The sequence below is a fragment of the Manduca sexta genome, unplaced genomic scaffold (genome assembly GCF_014839805.1).
Source record: "Manduca sexta isolate Smith_Timp_Sample1 unplaced genomic scaffold, JHU_Msex_v1.0 HiC_scaffold_56, whole genome shotgun sequence".
Taxonomy (NCBI): domain Eukaryota; kingdom Metazoa; phylum Arthropoda; class Insecta; order Lepidoptera; family Sphingidae; genus Manduca; species Manduca sexta.
The window spans coordinates 101,217-118,893 of NW_023595363.1; the positions used below are offsets into that span (position 1 = coordinate 101,217).

At 33.3% G+C, this 17,677-nt stretch overlaps 3 protein-coding genes and 1 pseudogene across 3 annotated transcripts; 2 read left to right on the top strand and 2 right to left on the bottom strand.

Moving 5' to 3' along the window:
• Positions 1-446, bottom strand: part of LOC119193453 — a 1,392-nt pseudogene extending 946 nt beyond the window's left edge.
• Positions 447-1,614: 1,168 nt separating this feature from the next.
• On the top strand, positions 1,615-12,815 carry LOC115440245 (serine protease persephone). The gene is made up of 10 exons (XM_030164475.2): positions 1,615-1,984; positions 3,908-3,986; positions 4,805-4,899; positions 7,061-7,108; positions 7,179-7,270; positions 8,642-8,754; positions 8,856-8,999; positions 9,597-9,712; positions 10,235-10,392; positions 10,593-12,815. The coding sequence occupies exons 1-10, from the start codon at positions 1,918-1,920 to the stop codon at positions 10,752-10,754; spliced, it is 1,074 nt and encodes a 357-aa protein (XP_030020335.2). The 5' UTR covers positions 1,615-1,917; the 3' UTR covers positions 10,755-12,815.
• Positions 12,816-13,875: 1,060 nt separating this feature from the next.
• On the top strand, positions 13,876-15,229 carry LOC119193456 (KRR1 small subunit processome component homolog). The gene has a single exon (XM_037447056.1). The coding sequence runs from the start codon at positions 13,970-13,972 to the stop codon at positions 15,005-15,007; it is 1,038 nt and encodes a 345-aa protein (XP_037302953.1). The 5' UTR covers positions 13,876-13,969; the 3' UTR covers positions 15,008-15,229.
• On the bottom strand, positions 15,224-17,677 carry LOC115440235 (serine--tRNA ligase, mitochondrial). The gene is made up of 4 exons (XM_030164456.2): positions 16,801-17,677; positions 16,520-16,707; positions 16,276-16,443; positions 15,224-15,546 (listed from the first exon to the last, which is right to left on the bottom strand). The coding sequence occupies exons 1-4, from the start codon at positions 17,413-17,415 to the stop codon at positions 15,231-15,233; spliced, it is 1,287 nt and encodes a 428-aa protein (XP_030020316.2). The 5' UTR covers positions 17,416-17,677; the 3' UTR covers positions 15,224-15,230.

Consider the following 17,677-nt stretch of genomic DNA (forward strand, 5'->3'; position numbering starts at 1 on the left):
GTGTTTATACGATTCCATATCAATAGAAATAACACAATTTTGCGCAATTTAATGTTTTTGATCACTTTACGACACCTTCACGGTGGTGCCAACAACGAACTAACAAAAAGAAGGCAACTCACAGCTGGCAGGAGCGAATAGAGATGCTTTGGTGACACTATAATCGACTACACAAATTTTAACCATGAGAATAATATCGATTCTAGTTATTTGAAAAAAATATCAAGAAATTCAGTTTCCGAAAAAACTATAAAAATTAAAGTAACAAAGCTGCTTGAAATATTTATTTTTTTGTATTATAATAGGCCAAACAATATTTATTAAACCCAGGTATACCTTTCACTTCGATGATTAAACGACACGACTGACTACTTAACAATGCGTCTCTCATTTTTATTTTGTTAAAAACCATGCAGTTTTACATCAAAATTGAAGTCCTTCTCCATAACAATATAATCGATCAGCTAATCAAAATCCAGGGCATTTTAAAAGATATAAATTCTTAAAGCTTATACATGAGTTATCCGTTGCTGAATTCTGCATCTGAATCAGAGGTCTCCGGATGCCATACAAAACTCTCTATTTTCTTTATAATGTTGGGTTAGAAGCAAGGATGTTATAGAGCTCCGTAACCGTAACCGAAACTATCGGATATCCGAAATAAAAATATCCGTAACCGTAACCGTATCCCTTAAAAGTTTTGGATAGGTTACGGATAATATGTTCCGACAGATTTTTGTTTCACCACTCACGCGCTACGTGAATTTTGTATAGTTTGTTGGTTATTTTTTTATTTAGGTGTACGTAGGTACTTAATTTAGTAAAGTGAAAGAAATAAAGTAAAGAAAAGTGTTGTATTACGTACTAAATTGATTTAAGGACAAAGTGCGTCCAAAGTAATTTAATTTGGACATTTTTATCAAGTTAAAGGTAATTTTGCAAAATGTAAACAGTGTGATAAAAACTTTTCACGGAGAAGAGGTGGCACTACTTCAATGAAACTTCATCTCAAATTAAAACACAGAGATTTTACGAACACCCATGTACACCAATTAGTTCATCGATAATAATTAATCGACGATGACGACAAATGATAGTTAGTAATCGTTGCCCTACTGTATTACTTACATAATATTTTTATTTTAATTTAATCTAATACCGGATAATCTGAAATAATTACATATCCGTAACCGTATCCGAAAACGATATCATTTTATTCATATATCCATATCCGTATCCATATCCGAAATTACATATCCTTAACATACCAGGGCCCTTATTCTGTATGATAGTGTAAACGCGTAACGCGGCCGTGTCATGTTATCTTCGAGAAATGTGCGTGGAATGGTATTCTGTAAGCCAAATTTCTATAGTACTAAACATGATGCTTTGTGTTACGTGCTTGTTACGCACTGTTAAAATAACGTGCGGGATAGAGAATAAGGCCTCTGGCTGGAAGTGCCAACACTTCTGAATCTAAGAAAGGTGTACAACAAGAATTAGTTTTCAGATTCAGATTGCAATTCCGGATATATAAACCCATTCTGACTGTCACTGTCACACTGATACTGTCGATCTGCTGTCAACCTCAACTGTTGTCAACGGACTCGGGCAAGCCGTATTGTATCACTGTCAAATGTCAACTGTGCGTCTGGTGTGTTGTGTGTTTTGTGTCTCTTGTGTATTTTATATTTGAAAAGAAAATACTTTAAGATCATTAGGTTTCCTGATATACAAATACATGGATCTTCTAACTTTAGAAATGATGTCACTATATTTTAACCTTTTATGAACTAAAATGCATAAATAACTGCACTGCGCTCGAAAGTTCACAAATAATACCGAACCGGTTTAGACATCTTATAAATTTTTGTTTAGAGTAACAGGAATTTTGTAGAAAACTTATTTTTATTCAAGATGTGGTTAATGGTGAATAATATAATACTGTGTTTATTAATAACTAATTCCATCATCGCCGAAAACGGTAGGTATTTCGTTATCAGATGACATTGGTACTGCTTCTGAGAACAGCATAAGCTTAATATAATTATAGTATTTTATTATATCTGTTTATCGCATTTTTATTTACAAAATTAAACCAATAACTAAGATATAACAAATCAAAAGATTCGGATATTAGTATTATTTTACAAATCGCACGTGCGTTCGGGTAAGATTAGGTACGGGACAAGATCGTATAACGGAAAAATACCACGGCTCTATGGTTATTTTTTAGTTTAAGCTACATAGGCGGCTATGCTCTCTCTTTTTGCCCCGCCACATATACCACAATTGATGCTACAACCAAGAATAGGTGCGCTGTGTGCATTGAAACAAAAAAGGTGGATTTCGCTCTACTTTACATTTTTGGGACTTCTATTCGATTTTGTGGACCTTATCATACTAGCATTAGAAGAATTATTAGAACGAAGTCCAAACTTACCCTGCGAAGGTCCGATCTTTTGTAAGGGTTTTAAATTTCTATACAAATATTATAATTTTTAAGCTTGCACAGAGGAATTTGAAAGATGATTAAATTATCACATAAAGTAGCATTAATAATAACCAGTTTCATGTATAAAATTTTCGCACTGCTTAAATATTTTATGAGTAAATAAATATTTTCGAGACTCCTTGCAACACACCGAAAAATAGTCTGAAATTAGCCGAACGCACTTTATTATATATTATATTATGCCATGGGTTATCCTAAAATATTGTGAGTGGTAATCTGTGTATAGAGAATGAAAAACTATTTGAAAAATGTTATCACAATATTTTTTTCATCATTTCAAAATGTATTTTAAGATTTCTCACTAACTGTCGAACTGAATCTTCTAATTACAATATTATCTTTTATATATTAAGGTTATTGTTGATATTCAAATATGTTTCATAAATAAATTCTCACAACAAAAAGGCATACTTTAAAATAATACTATTCATTGTAAAATCTATTCTACATGGAGCAAATACTTTATACCCCTTTTAACAAAATTATTCTGGCAGAGGAGTATGAAATTTGGCACAGTTAAAGTTTATATAGAGGAAAGCACAAAGCTAATATTTACATATAATATGCATTAGAAATATGTACATTAATTATTAAAAAAGAGATTACACACAATGCTATGTGTTTAACACACATGTATACCCTTGTTTATGTTTAAAGTCTGATTAAACTGAAAAGAGATGATTATTATTTGTCTTTAATGATTATGGTCTTACTAAATATGACAACATAATCATAATGGTATGTGGAAAGAAAACATTATACCCCTTTTTAAGTACATTGCATGCGGTTGAATCTGGGTTTTGGCATGACAAAGGCTCATATGGAGAAGTGAAAGAAAAATAATGTGGGTTACAAATATATTAAATTGACAATCGAATTTTTACTACTAGATAAATTAAAAGAGTGTCAAAAATAACATGGGAGGATGATATTAAATAATAGGTGGAACAATGGATAATGGATAGAAATATATGGAAATCCTAAAATAATTCTATGCCAAAAGGCAAGCTGATAATAATTTAACAGATGTTGAATGCTAAAATTATTATTATTGTACTATTAACCATTAAAATTGTATGTAATAAAATCTTATTGTAAATTCATAAAAAACAATAGATCAACAAATAGGGGAATGTTAATAAGAATTGCAACAAAATATATATATAATAATCTATTAGTGTATATAAAAGTAAAGGCTTTTTGTATATTGTAATTATTTAAATTAACATTTTAGGAATTATCCTTATTAGGATTTTATTTATTATTGTCATATTAGGATTTTATCCTGGAAAACTTTTTCATGGGTGTTGCAAAATAAAGCTATAATTTCTTTTTTTCTATGCTATTTATAGATCTAGCTGTTGACTTTAATTTTATTTATATTTTTTTTAGTTGGTGATGAATGTACTCCAAGCTCAAGTACTGGTGATGGTACATGTACATTGGTTTCTGATTGTCCAGCAGCAATAAGGTGAATTTTATGTCACGGTTACTTAATTCCTTGTTATTATTTGGGGCTCTGAGAATATGAGAACTTAAAGAAACTAAGTGATTTCTTATAAGTACATATTTATACGAATGTTAGATATTGATGTAAAACTATAATAGTTTCAATCCAATGTAAGTAAACTAGTCAGGAAAGATTTAAAGTAATTTATAGAACTTTTAATCAATACAAAATATTATACATAGTACTGTAATATGTTACTTGTTGACATTCGTTGATATAATTAACCATTATAATAATATGGTATACAACAAAAATATAAAAAAAAAATTACGATAAATATTGCAAATAAAAATAATGGCAAACATTTTGATACTTCACAACTTGGGCGCCGACAAGATTAGTTTTAGAGAAGTGCATCTGCATCTACACATTATACCTAATGCATAAAATCATTAACTTTTTTTTACAAATTCAATTCGGCGGGTTTTTAAAAAGCTTTATCATAAAAAAACCTCGGTGGTCGATAGTTCCCATTGTTACAGATTTATTTCTTGCACATGCGTATGCACCTACTTGCACCCCCCTCCCCAAGCCTATGCTTCACTATTGTATCGAATGATGTCACAAAACATGGCAGCATGTCGGCTAGTATTGGGCGGAAATTTAAAACATAAAATATAAATTGATCTTTTTGACACTTATCGATTTCACAAAATTTAAATAAATTTCCCAGTGGCTTATCTATGTATAAATTTCGAAATAAGACATTTCCAAAAAGCGCAAAATACCCCCATTTAAACCGTACTTATTTAATACTTACATTGAATTTTTTTTCACAGGGCGATCAAAAATAAAAGGTTTCATGAGTTCCAAAGATGTGGATTCGATGGTTTTCAAGAAATTGTATGCTGTCCTCTTACAACAGACAAATTCGGTAATTTTATGATCAAGATTGAATTATTTCTAACTAAAATTACGGATATGTGCAAATCGATGAATGGCAGTAATTAGTAAACGAATGGAACTACTTATGATAAAAAGTGTAATCTACTAGTATAGGTACTATTATATAAAGGTGAAGAGGTAGTTTATTTATATTAACGCGCTAATCTCAGGAACTACTGGTTTTTGGTTCAATTTGAAAAAATATTTTGGTGTTGGATAGCTAATTTATCGAGGAAGTCTATATAACATCACGCTATGACCAATAGGAGCAGAGCATCAATGAAAAATGTTGCTAAACTAGGAAAATATATTCCTTATAAGATTTTCCATTGCGTGCGGTGCGTAAACGGCTAAACATACGCCAGAAATGATATGATGAAAGAAATGAATATGACGGAATTGTTCCTCTTAAAAAGTTCTAAAAAATGTATTGTAAAACAAAGTTCTCCGCCTCGGCAACAGGGTGCCTCTCAGATCGCGATAAGGTCAAAAATTACTTAAAGGATACCAATGATATTTGGCATGTAGATGGTTTAAGACCCTAAGAAAGGTAAAGGCTATTTTTCGCATCGAAATCGACCGCATCTGCCTGTTTGAACGCGATAAGTTCAAAAACTACTCAACGGATTTCGATAAAATTTATTACGAAGACAATTGGAGACCCTGGGAAGGACATAGGCAAATTTCTATATCCCGGAAAATCATGCTGGCGACGCCACGAGAAATTAATTAATTTATTAATCTTGTAACAATAAACAGTTACACAATATGTATTAAATCGAATAAAATACAATATGTTAATAACAGATTATATTAGTTAAGTATATCAATGTCGCAGACGATCTTTTGTCTGTGACATATAAATTTGCATGATGTATTATTGCCGAGATTATAAACAGGCATATACCATTAAAAAAAAACTGAAACTCCGGAATGAACTACCACAAAATGGGATACTATGTACATTCATAACATTTCTTATTGACTCCGGTCACTAATCACTATCGGCATGAAGGAGTGTCTGCTTGACCCCCGTTCGCGCCCTTGCTAATTATTGTTTTGCGCCGTTTAATTTCTGTTTTGATTATAGGCTGTACATTTTATTCGTTAATATCTAGATTATTAAATAATTACATTTATATAAAGTGATCAACATCTGTGATTAATATTCAATTTTGAATAATGTCTGTGCTTTTCTAATTATATTTTAAGTTGTGTTATTTGCCTTGGTTTATAATCTATAAAGGACGCGCTATGCGTTTATTGCCGCAAAAAAATCTATCACTTTCAATGTAATTCCTACATAGAATTTGGAACACACATACTATACCGTTTTGTGTCATTATGAACGTATACATAAATTATAAACACTTGGATGTTTTACGCACAATGCAACAGTTTTTATATATGTGTGCATGAGAATTTGCTCTTATACTTCGGCAGAAAGAAAAGATCATAATAAGAGCGTCTTTTACAAAAAAATCACATATGTGTAGTCAGTCTCAAATGAATGTGCACCCGGATAAATACCATATACATTTGATTTTTACGATGTATGTATGACTAAGTATGTAACTAATATGGAACATCTTACTGTTACGTACGTCGGACCTATAGGTACATTGATATTTAATGTACTGATTAATTACTGTGTCAATGTCGAGGCATATCAATTATAAAGAAAAATAAGTTTCAGGTCAATCTCCAACATAAAATGAAGATAACAAAAATGTTTTGTCCGTAGAAGAAAAAACGTAAACGTAAACAAAATAACCACTTAGTTTACAAATATTCCACTTGAATTCGGCAATTTACACGTCATTACTCGGACTGTAAACATTGGTGGATACTATATGTAAAAAAAGTTAATATCCTGCATATTTGTATTAAAGTATGATATACATAACTAAAAAAAATAATAAAATATAAGTATTTTTTTACATCAGATTTCTAAGAATTAATCGATATTCATCCTCTCAAGTTTAGGGCCCCTGTGTAGCTGAGCGTCCGTCGCACTTTACGCCACTGCCCCATTGTGTTATTTTTCGGCTAAAAGTTGCCTGTATATTCATCTAGGATATTGTCTTATTATAAATTAACGTTTAGAATTGAATTATAATCATATTTAAATTGAATATCTATGATTACAGGTGCAACCGAGACTTCACCAAAAGTTGCACAAAGGATTACTGACAGAGGTATGTTAACGGTTTAAAAAAACAATGTAACAACAACTGTGTTTTTACGAATACATTCTCACATTTTCAGAATGCAAAACGATCCTCGCCGGCACGATACCGCCGCTAGACTTACACATACTCGGCGGTGAAGAGGCATCGCTTGGGGAATTTCCACATATGGTAATTATAATTATCAATTAGTCCGCAACAGTTGTTTGAGGAAAACCGAGGGATTTCTAAACCACCGATATTGTCTAAAACGGTATGTCAATAGGAAACTGAACATACAAATACTAAACTGCAGATACAAACTACGAGCACCGGACAGTATCAATTGTGTTATTTCAACAAACACAACAAATAAATATGACGTCATTCACGACCATTAAGTTTTAGTTCGCATCACATATTCACAAACCTGTTTATATGATGGCAATATTATCGTATCATCCTCGATTATTATATATCCAGTAACGACCCGGTGACCTATGAAATGAGAAATATTATCTTGTAAGTTTAAGTTTCATTTAATATCTATCTTTTATTAACACTATATTGTATTTAATGTAGCAAAATAAATATGTCTTTATCGAAAAACTACGTACCGACCAAATAAAATTATAGCCCTTGTATAATATGGTGTACCGTAACCATATTGTAGTAGGTATTTTTATTTAATATAATTATATACGGTTGAAGGGGGTTAATCCTGGGTAAAAATACTACGGAATTTATTCTTTATGACTGTAAACTTGTAGCACGGCCGCGTTACTTTATATTTTTGAAATTAGCGATGAATTGTATTCTGTATGCCAATATCATTTATAATCCCTATGAATCGGGTTGCGTGCTTGTTATAGAAGTAAGAACTGTCAAAATAACTTGTGATATAGGTTATTAGGGCTCAGGGGGCAACATTTTTGCGTAACTCCATAGTCATTAAAATGTCGAAAATAGGTAAATTGTAATTGTTTACATTTAATGTTAACACATTCATATTGCTCTTCCCTAGTATAGTACACACTCAAATGTTTGCTGTTATCTCGAGTTTATGTTATTTTCCTTAACTGCCGATGCCGTATAAATCACGTAAAAAAATTAATATTCTGTACACAAAAAACTATCGTGGAACTTTAAATAGAGGTTTATATAAAACGTAGTAAAACATAAAAGCTATGAAAGAAGTATACTTATATTAAAATCTTTATTATCTATACCTTTTGTTTCCACCAATTATAGGCGAAATTCGTTCCTATTGCTAATATCTATAATAATTTTCCAGCAAGGTTCGTTGTACATTTGTTCTGTACAAAACCAAAAGCGGTAAGACATAAGCTACGTAAATAATTATTTATAAATGACGGGGACTAATACACATTATAATTTAAGACACAATGCAACTTGTGCCCATTTTATTGTAACTTGTAAGGTGCATTTAGTTATAACATATGTACGAAGACTATAAGCAATATGAATATTTATGTAATTTAAAGTAATATTAAGTCTTTCTAAAAATGAATAAAAATACAACATTTTCTATTTTAATTGCAGGTGGCGCTTGGCTTCGATAATGGTGGCGGTGAATACAGATTTGACTGCGGCGGCTCCTTGATATCTAACTACTATGTGTTGACCGCGGCGCACTGCATCGATACGGCTGACAGGTAAACGATACAGATTGCAGACTATTTGATCATTAGCTTAAGTCAATATTGTAATAAAAGTGCTTACATACTCCAAATAATTAAAACAATTTCGCCCCAAGGGAACCGCCATCTGTAGTGCGAGCGGGAGTCGTTAATATTGGGGGTCCTGCGTGGGACGACGAGACAGACTATCGTGTCGCCGAAACTATATTACACCCGAACTACACTCGTCGAGAGAAATACCATGACGTGGCGTTGTTGAGGTAATCATTATTATTGTAGTCTGTGTACCCAGTTTCACCTTATGGAAGGGCAAATCAAAAATTTCTTTTTTTTTCAGGGGCGAAGTAGAAATTTCATATAGATAGTCCCAATAATTCTATACAATATATAAGTATTTACATACAAAAGTATATAAGTAATAATGAACTACAAGTACTGCCTCGGTGGCGTAGTTGTACTGCATGCGCGGTACGGCAGCGCTCTGAGGTCCTGGGTTCGAATCCTGGGTCGGGCAAAGTGATATTTGGGTTTTTCTGTTCAGTATCAGCCCGGAGTCTGAAATTTGTGCCCGATATGGCGATAGGCTCGCCCCCTATCACATCATGGGACGGAACACACTTGGCGAAAAGTGGGTGCCATGGTTGCGCCTCTGCATACCCCTTCGGGGATAAAATGCGTGTTGTTGATATTGGGTGAACTACAAGTTCTTTTTAATTTGATTGGTTGATAAGCATTTTAAGTTTCTATGTTAGATTTCTGTCTAAACATACACTTTTATTCGTTTTTAAAAGTCGTAAAAAAAGGTATAACATTTTTACGTAGACTTACTACAATAATTTTGTTTGCGTTTTTTCAAGGTTAGACAGACCTGTCCAGTTTTCAAGCACTCTAAATGCTGTGTGCCTCTTCAGTTCAAACGAAAACCCGACATCTAAACTAACAATAACCGGATGGGGAAGAACAAGCAACACTCGTAAGTATTTAAAATATAATTATTTTTAATAGTGGCACCTTTTTCGGATACACCTATACTTAATTCATATTAATGCGAAGTAACTCTGTATGTGTTACCCTATCACAGCTTAACCACTGAACCGATTTCGATGAATTTTTGTATGGAGATAGTTTGAGACCCTGGAAAGGACAGAGTATGTTTTGTCTCGGAAAAATATAAAGCAAGACTTTTATTCCGGAGAAACTTTGTCACGCGGGCGAAGTCGCCAAAATTCAGCTATATAAATACGGAATATTTCAAAACTTCTAGTGACCTATGAATTATGTTTACTTTTGTGTCCATACCATATTTTTTTTTGTAGCTAAAAAACTAAGAAGAGCTAACTTTTTTGCATTTCCGTTTCAAATAGCATTAACGTGATTCGAAGTTTTGATTTTTGTATCTATTAGCAGTTTTAATTTGCTTTACTTTCCAGAAGAGCTTAATCAGTGCATCATCAATTTAAAAAATAATATACCTGATAAATATTGGTACTTGCAGGAGACATCAAGAGTAGTAAGTTGCTGAAAGCAGATGTGGTTGTAGTTCCAAGTGACAAATGCGGTGAATCATATACCAATTGGCGGAAATTACCGCACGGAATCTCACAGGAGATGATGTGCGCGGGAGATCCGAAAGGCGTGCGTGACACGTGTCAGGTATGTATATTTATATAAAATAAACAAAAAGTATAAATTAAAATTAATGTGGATGACTAAGTTGAAAGTTTTAAATTAGCTATTTTTGTGGCTGATTGTACGTGATATAGAGGTGTCAACACATCCTTTTGTCAAGGTATTATTTACGAGTTTAAATGTGCCTAATAATGTGTCACGCTAATTTAATCTCTGTCAACCAGGGCGACTCTGGCGGGCCTCTTCAGCTAATGGAGAAGGACGGTTTGTATCGGCTGGTGGGCGTGACGTCATTCGGGCGCGGCTGCGGTTCGTATGTACCAGGAGTGTACACGCGTGTCAGCAATTATCTAGGCTGGATAGAAAGTATTGTTTGGCCTAATTAATGTAATTGTGATTTCAGTAGAGAATTATGGTACAAAATACTTTACGCGTGCACTTTATAATATACAGGTGAATTTTTCAAGTGGGTGTGGAGGGACCATTCCTACAGGGAATGGTGAAAAACGGTTAAAAGAGTCTTAAGACTGATTTAAAGAAAAAAAAATATCATTATGTATATGAAAAATTTCTTGTCGCAGCCAGTATTCAATCCCGGCAACTTGGATAATATTAATGATTATTGCTTTTTCATATTCACCATTTTGCATTTGGCCATCCACACTTTCTTGACAGAATCACCATATTTACGTCATTCTTCTTCTCAGTCGTACACTCCTGGCGGAGTGGTCGTGGTTATGGATTGTCTGAAAAATTGATTGCGACTTTTGCGAGTCTCCTCCATCTCTCTCTGTTCATGGCACTGCGTGTGCATTCAGTAAGGGAACGAACACCTTGCAAACGATTTAATAACGTCTGTCCATTTGGTGGGTATTCGGCCGCGAGGAAGTTTACCTTTACTTACGTCATATGTATTTTTAATACAACAATTGACCTTACATTACCAACAGATCCTACTTCAATCTATTCTATCAACCAGATTGTCATATACTTAATAGATTTTCTTTTAAATTATATGTTACAAGTCTAGAAATTGACAGCAATGACCTATTACACAAATGATTAACTTAACAGTAGGTCAAAAATAAAAAACATTATTCTAAGAAATGTGCCTCGTGTTGTGTCACTATGTGTTTATACTTATTGACCATAATATGTACCTATTGTAAGTAGTGTAATTAAATTTATAACACTAAAAATGTATATTAAACAAGGTAATGTGTCTTGCCTACTATTTTGTCTGATCTCTTGTTTCTTTATAATTAATTAACTACTATGATTACTTTCGAATAATTTTATTACTGTTTATTCATAAATATGTGAATGTTTAGTTTACACTCTTGTAAAGAATGAATCCATAATAATCAGCATTTTTTAAATTCTTTACCTAAGAGTAACCTATTTTCAACAATTGACTACCACTTTTTATTGCCAAGAATTTAAAAGCAAAAGAAACATAAATAGATAAATACTCACTTGTTTAGGTACTGACTATTAAGTAATATTTACTGTATGCTGAAATGTGTCAAACTAATATTGTACTTTTTTAAAAAAATAAAATATCCTTTTTCTAAAGCATTTAGCTATTTGCAGATATTATTTGAGACTGACAAAAGAAACTAGAACGAATCACCTACTACAAGACATGTAGAGAAATAATGTAAATAGTTTTAGTTGTATTCAGTTCGATTGCATTTAATGTAATAGCAATTACCGTAGTGTTCGCGACTGACAACACTTCCAAAAAGTGGTCCATTTGTCGATGGTCACTGATCCTTTGGCTGATTGATGCATAAACACTTGCAACTTTATCGCATTCACGATTGTTTCAAAGACGATTCGTGTATTTGGATTTCGAAACCGAAATGCAGCTGTTTTCGAAATGCATGCAATTTCACTGTTGCCAGATGGTGAGGTTACTCCACAAATTTAACGCCATGGGGAAATTTGGTGTTTGGTGGTATTTTTAAAGCGAACAAATTTACTCATTTGTCAGCAAATATAATCCGTTTTCTGAGACCTCTTAACTGAATTTTGGGAGATTTCGTTGAAGTCATCTGGCAACCATGTCCGATTTCATTCCATTTTATGCCAATTAGATTAATCTGGAAGGCTGGTTAATCCGCTCCAATAGTGTCCACCAGAGAGCATATCTTCCTTATGATATTTAACTTTTATTTTATATGAAATTTATTATTAATTGAATTAATTGTAGATAAGGGTAAGAGAAGGCATGGTGACACAAGTGGTTTTTCACTTAACAACTAGAATATATTGTATAAATCATTTTTTTTTTAAATTGCGTTCAAATAAGTTACTTTTCTTTGACTGTGCCAAGTTTTACACTGTTTGCCTTCTTACCCTGTCTAGGCATTTTTAGGGCTAGTCATGAAGTAACAATGCTCTCTATAATTTTGTAATTTGTTCAATAAAATGATTGTACCAAACTTTTTATTTATTTACCAGATTGAATAACTCAAATAGAAAAACTCAAATACCTTGTTGGGTGTGTAAATAGCCCAACCCACGTGAAATAAATGAAAAAGTTAGAGGAAGGCCAAGGAACACCAAGGCCGAGCAGGCACTACCTACTTTGTCCCCTCAAGGGAGGAGAGCAAGGGCTACTAGGTAATACTGCGCAAATTTACTCACCGATCTTGCAGCTAAAGTCACAAGGCGCACACCGCAGAGGTCCGCGATGCCAGGCGATGCGGCAGGATCAGCGAGGGAGGGGTGAAAATTAAAGAGGGAATTAGGAATAATGTGGATTATTATAGGAATATGGAGAAAATTGTGAAGTAAACAAATTTTTAGTAATAATGACATTAGTATTCAAACAATCGGAGCATAACGGCCAGCATTACGTCCAAAGGGACGACAACCTCCTAACTAATCTAAAAAGATCGAATGAGTATTTTTACTCAGAACTTACCCTCGACTATAGCTCACGTTGAGAAGACACAGAGCGGCTCAAACAATACCTTAACAGTTTTAATGTTCCTAGCATTAAACAAATTAATGTAGACAGATACTGAAACTTCAAACGTGTCGAAAAAATATAAGTGTTCATCTCTAAATTCAATTCCCGCGCTCAGTCTCGAGTCAATGAGTCTCAGTAGTCACGTCAGTACGTTTCGAGCTGTCACTGCGTTTACACCTGTTGCTACCCAAATTCTAATTATTTAAAAATGTCGGTTTATGTCCGTGTACAGAAACTAAAATGGTCTAGTAGCTGGCCAAGAATAATAAACAGTGTCACCTATCATCGGAAACTTACATTTTAGTTTTATAGTAACTTTCTACAAAATACTCAGTGGCTTAAGACCATTCACCGTTGACAAAAATAATATATTTCTTAGACAAAAAAAGTATTAATTTATTGGTATATTCGAACAAACATACAAGTTTAGAAAGTCGTGAATATTACGATCACATTACATAGTACTGTACAAATATTATTTTTCGATATTTTATATGTGGCTTAAAGGGCTCGCACTCGGAGCCGTATCATCCATTAAAAACAAATAACATGTGTCCGCAATTCATGCGTTTGTTTTCAATTTGTAAATTATTAAAATTACGATAAATTAAATAGACAACAATGGAAGTTCCGGAAGATAACGATGAACAACAAAATTCAGGTCCTGTTGAAAATGCGTGGGCTATGACAATACCGAAATTTAAACCGGAAGATAACCCACACGGCCTGCTAGAGGAAAGTAAATTTGCGACGTTATTTCCAAAATATCGAGAACAATACTTAAAAGAATGTTGGCCCCTCGTCCAAAAGGTACTAAAAGAACATCATATTGTTGCCGAGTTAGATCTTATTGAAGGAAGCATAACGGTGAAGACTACAAGAAAAACTTGGGACCCTTACATTATCATTAAGGCCAGAGATTTAATGAAACTTCTGTCACGAAGTGTTCCATTCGAACAGGCAGTGAGAGTGTTAGAAGACGAAATAGGATGTGATATTATAAAGATTAATTCCTTTGTCCGTAAAAAGGAGACATTTTTGAAACGGCGCCAACGTTTGATCGGGCCAAATGGTGTTACTCTGAAGTCAATAGAACTGCTAACAGAATGCTACGTCCTTGTGCAAGGAAACACAGTGTCAGCAGTAGGACCCTATAAAGGTCTTCTTCAAGTCAGACGAATTGTTGAGGATACTATGAAAAATATACATCCTATGTATAACATTAAAAGCTTGATGATAAAACGAGAACTCATGAAAGATCCGAAATTAAAAAATGAGAGCTGGGATAGGTTTTTGCCTAAATTTAAAACCAAGAATGTACCCCGCAAACAACCTAAAAAGAAAGTTAAGAAACCATACACTCCATTCCCTCCACCGCAACAAGAAAGTAAAGTTGATAAAGAACTTGCAACCGGTGAGTACTTCCTCAAAAACGAGCAGAAAAAGGCTAAACGGCGTCATGAGAAGGAAGAGAAGCAAGCACAAGCTAAACGGGCTCGTGATGAACAGAGGCAGAAAGATTTCATACCTCCAGAAGAAAAACAGGCTGCACCTTCTACATCAGAGGAAACTAGTATTGATATTAAACAATTAAAGGCAAAAATGAAAAAGTTTTCAAAACAACACAAAAATGTTAAAAAGAGTAAAACTGATGGTTAAAATAAGATAAGCCATTTTATCTTGGATTTTCAAAACAGGATTTTATTATAATAAAATAATAAGAGTGTATTGATCATCATCAGGTAAGCAGTTGTAACAGCTATAAAAAATAAGTTTTAACATAAAAGTTACTTCTTGCTTAAATTTAGTAACACTTTTGGTTAATATTCATTACAAAAGTGAATATATGCTACGAAGGGTAAATAAAATGCCATAAAAATTCTTATCGTTTTATTTTTACTAATTTCAGTTCTGGTACATTCATGTTTTTACCAATATATTCTTTTTCATCCATATAAGGTTGCAATACTTTTGGTATGTAAATTTTTCCTTTTGGATCCTGGTGTGTTTCCAATAATGCAATCAATGTTCTTGGTACTGCACAAGCAGTACCATTTAATGTATGGACATAGGTGTTTTTATTAGAAGCAATATATTTAATGTTAAGTCTTCTTGATTGATAGTCTGTACAATTGCTACAGCTGGATATTTCTCCAAACGTCTTACGACCTGGCATAAAGGCTTCAATGTCATACTTCCTGTAATAAGGATTAAAATGTCAGCAAGTTATGATAAATAAAAAACTGCATGTCATCTTATGGAATTAATAGCATGGTTGTACCCTAAGATGTTTTTATTACATAGATACTTTATCCGACCTCAATATTGGCAAGACGAAAGTAAGGTAATTGCCCAACTTTACGGCCAATGAGCGTGCGGCACTAACGTTGTTACCTAACTGTCGATGTATATTTATCCTTTTCTAACGAATGTATGCTGCATCTTTTTATTCCTTCTTCGAGCCAATTTGTAATCATATGTACAGGTACGTGACTATAGCAAATAGTGCGCCGTTTTTATGTGCCATTTCGTTAGTGTATGACGCTTCTATTTCTAAAACGTCATTGGTTGTATCTAAATAATTTAGTTAAGAAAATGTAAAAGTAAACATACATTATATCTACTTGCTTTTAAGATATTCTTGACTGCTCAGTCAAGAATATTTGAATTTCAGTGGTGCTAGCACACAAAAGTGAAGTGTGGAATAACATCCTATCATAGACTATCTCACACACTGTGGAGCCAAACACCAATGCAGAACAATACACTTGGTGCATAGTTCATTGTTTTAGTGCTACAGTTAATGAACAGCATAATTTTTATTGCATAATTTGTTTTTCTCTTAAATATTTTAGTCATATTGTTCTATTCATGGAGGAAGCAATGAGAAAAAATATTTAGACATCATAGGAGTTTATATAGTGTACCTATACGCAGGAGCACCTAGTTCATGTGGAGGCATATCTAGAATTTGCATATGAAAGCCCAATGGAGCAAACAGTTCCTCTTGTACACTTCTTATGTACTCCAGCATATCTTCAGACTGCTCTGGTATAGTCACTATAAACATTTCTACTTTTGTGAACTGGTGAACTCTGAAATAAGAAATAATTACACACTGCAATTAATCTTTTGCTAAACACAACAATTTGTTTATGTCCCATTGCTTACCTGTAAATACCCCTCTCTTCTATTACATTAGATGTTTCAGCTCGAAAACACCGGCTAACAGCAGCTAACTTAAGTGGAAGCTCATCATATTTGTGGATTGAATTCTTAAGCAGTCCAGCTAATGACATCTCAGCTGTCCCAGATAAGTACAAATCTGGACCATGATGATGTGGGTCTAAAGAATAAATCTAAAAACCAAAATAGATATTAATATTTAATATAATAGACATAAACATTAAAAATGGTTGTAAAAAAACAGAGATTGCTTGGTAATAATTTACCTGTGTACGATCACTATTGATAGTCATTCCACAGCTTTCTAAGACACTACTCGGAAGTATATCAGGCACAGATACTAGTTGGAATTTTTTTTTTAGCAATGTAGCTACTGTGTACTTTATCAAAGCCTCTTCTAACATGGCCAGGTTACCCAAAAAGTAATAACTTTTGTGACCACATGTGTATCCAAGTTTATCTGTTCTTACATAATTTAAAAGGCGAGTAATCTCGCTGAATTCTAAGGGTGTGTGATTGCCAAAGTCTTTTTTATTATTAATTTCTTTTATCACTTGTGGTTCGGTAAACTTTTGGACATTTGGATGGGTGCGATTGGGCAACTTACTTAGTTCTGTATACAAGTTTTGTTGCATACCTTCATATGCACTGTGTGTTGGGGAAATTGCCGTAACTGCATCGTAAAGGTCTAGGACCCGTTTTATATCACCTACACCTTTTCTACTGTTTATGTTGTTAACAATTTCGTTAGAATTACTTTGATTACAGTAATATTCGACATCTATGTCAGGAATAGAAGCCGATGAGCTAAACCTTAATATCGGGTTTTTCGGGAAAGATTTTCTAATTATGTGGGAAAGCACTTTATGTAATAAATTCATTTTTATTAATTTATAGATCACTTATTTCATATATCATTGGTAAACCTAGAACACAGGTTTTGTGAATAATTTCCTGAACTATATTCTTAGGATACTGTATAAAATAAAAAAAAAAATTCGTATTTTTTCGATTTCCTAACCAATTGAAACAATATGAAAGTTGACATAGTTTTTTTTTTAGTCGTCCTTAGAGGACAGGCTATAGTCTTTCGACCATACTGCCTAGTCTTACGTAACAGTTGACATAACCTACCGCGGCCTT

What these genes read in the sequence shown, in the direction of transcription:
- LOC115440235 (XM_030164456.2), bottom strand. Translation starts at nt 17,415, where the DNA reads ATGAATTTATTACATAAAGTGCTTTCCCACATAATTAGAAAATCTTTC. An exon ending in TCAATAGTGATCGTACACAG is followed by an intron (nt 16,708 to 16,800) that starts GTAAATTATTAC and finishes TTTGGTTTTTAG; the next exon opens with ATTTATTCTTTAGACCCACA. An exon ending in CTAGGTGCTCCTGCGTATAG is followed by an intron (nt 15,547 to 16,275) that starts GTACACTATATA and finishes TCCTTATTACAG; the next exon opens with GAAGTATGACATTGAAGCCT.
- LOC119193456 (XM_037447056.1), top strand. Translation starts at nt 13,970, where the DNA reads ATGGAAGTTCCGGAAGATAACGATGAACAACAAAATTCAGGTCCTGTT.
- LOC115440245 (XM_030164475.2), top strand. Translation starts at nt 1,918, where the DNA reads ATGTGGTTAATGGTGAATAATATAATACTGTGTTTATTAATAACTAAT. An exon ending in GATTGTCCAGCAGCAATAAG is followed by an intron (nt 3,987 to 4,804) that starts GTGAATTTTATG and finishes TTTTTTTCACAG; the next exon opens with GGCGATCAAAAATAAAAGGT. An exon ending in TTGGGGAATTTCCACATATG is followed by an intron (nt 7,271 to 8,641) that starts GTAATTATAATT and finishes TTTTAATTGCAG; the next exon opens with GTGGCGCTTGGCTTCGATAA.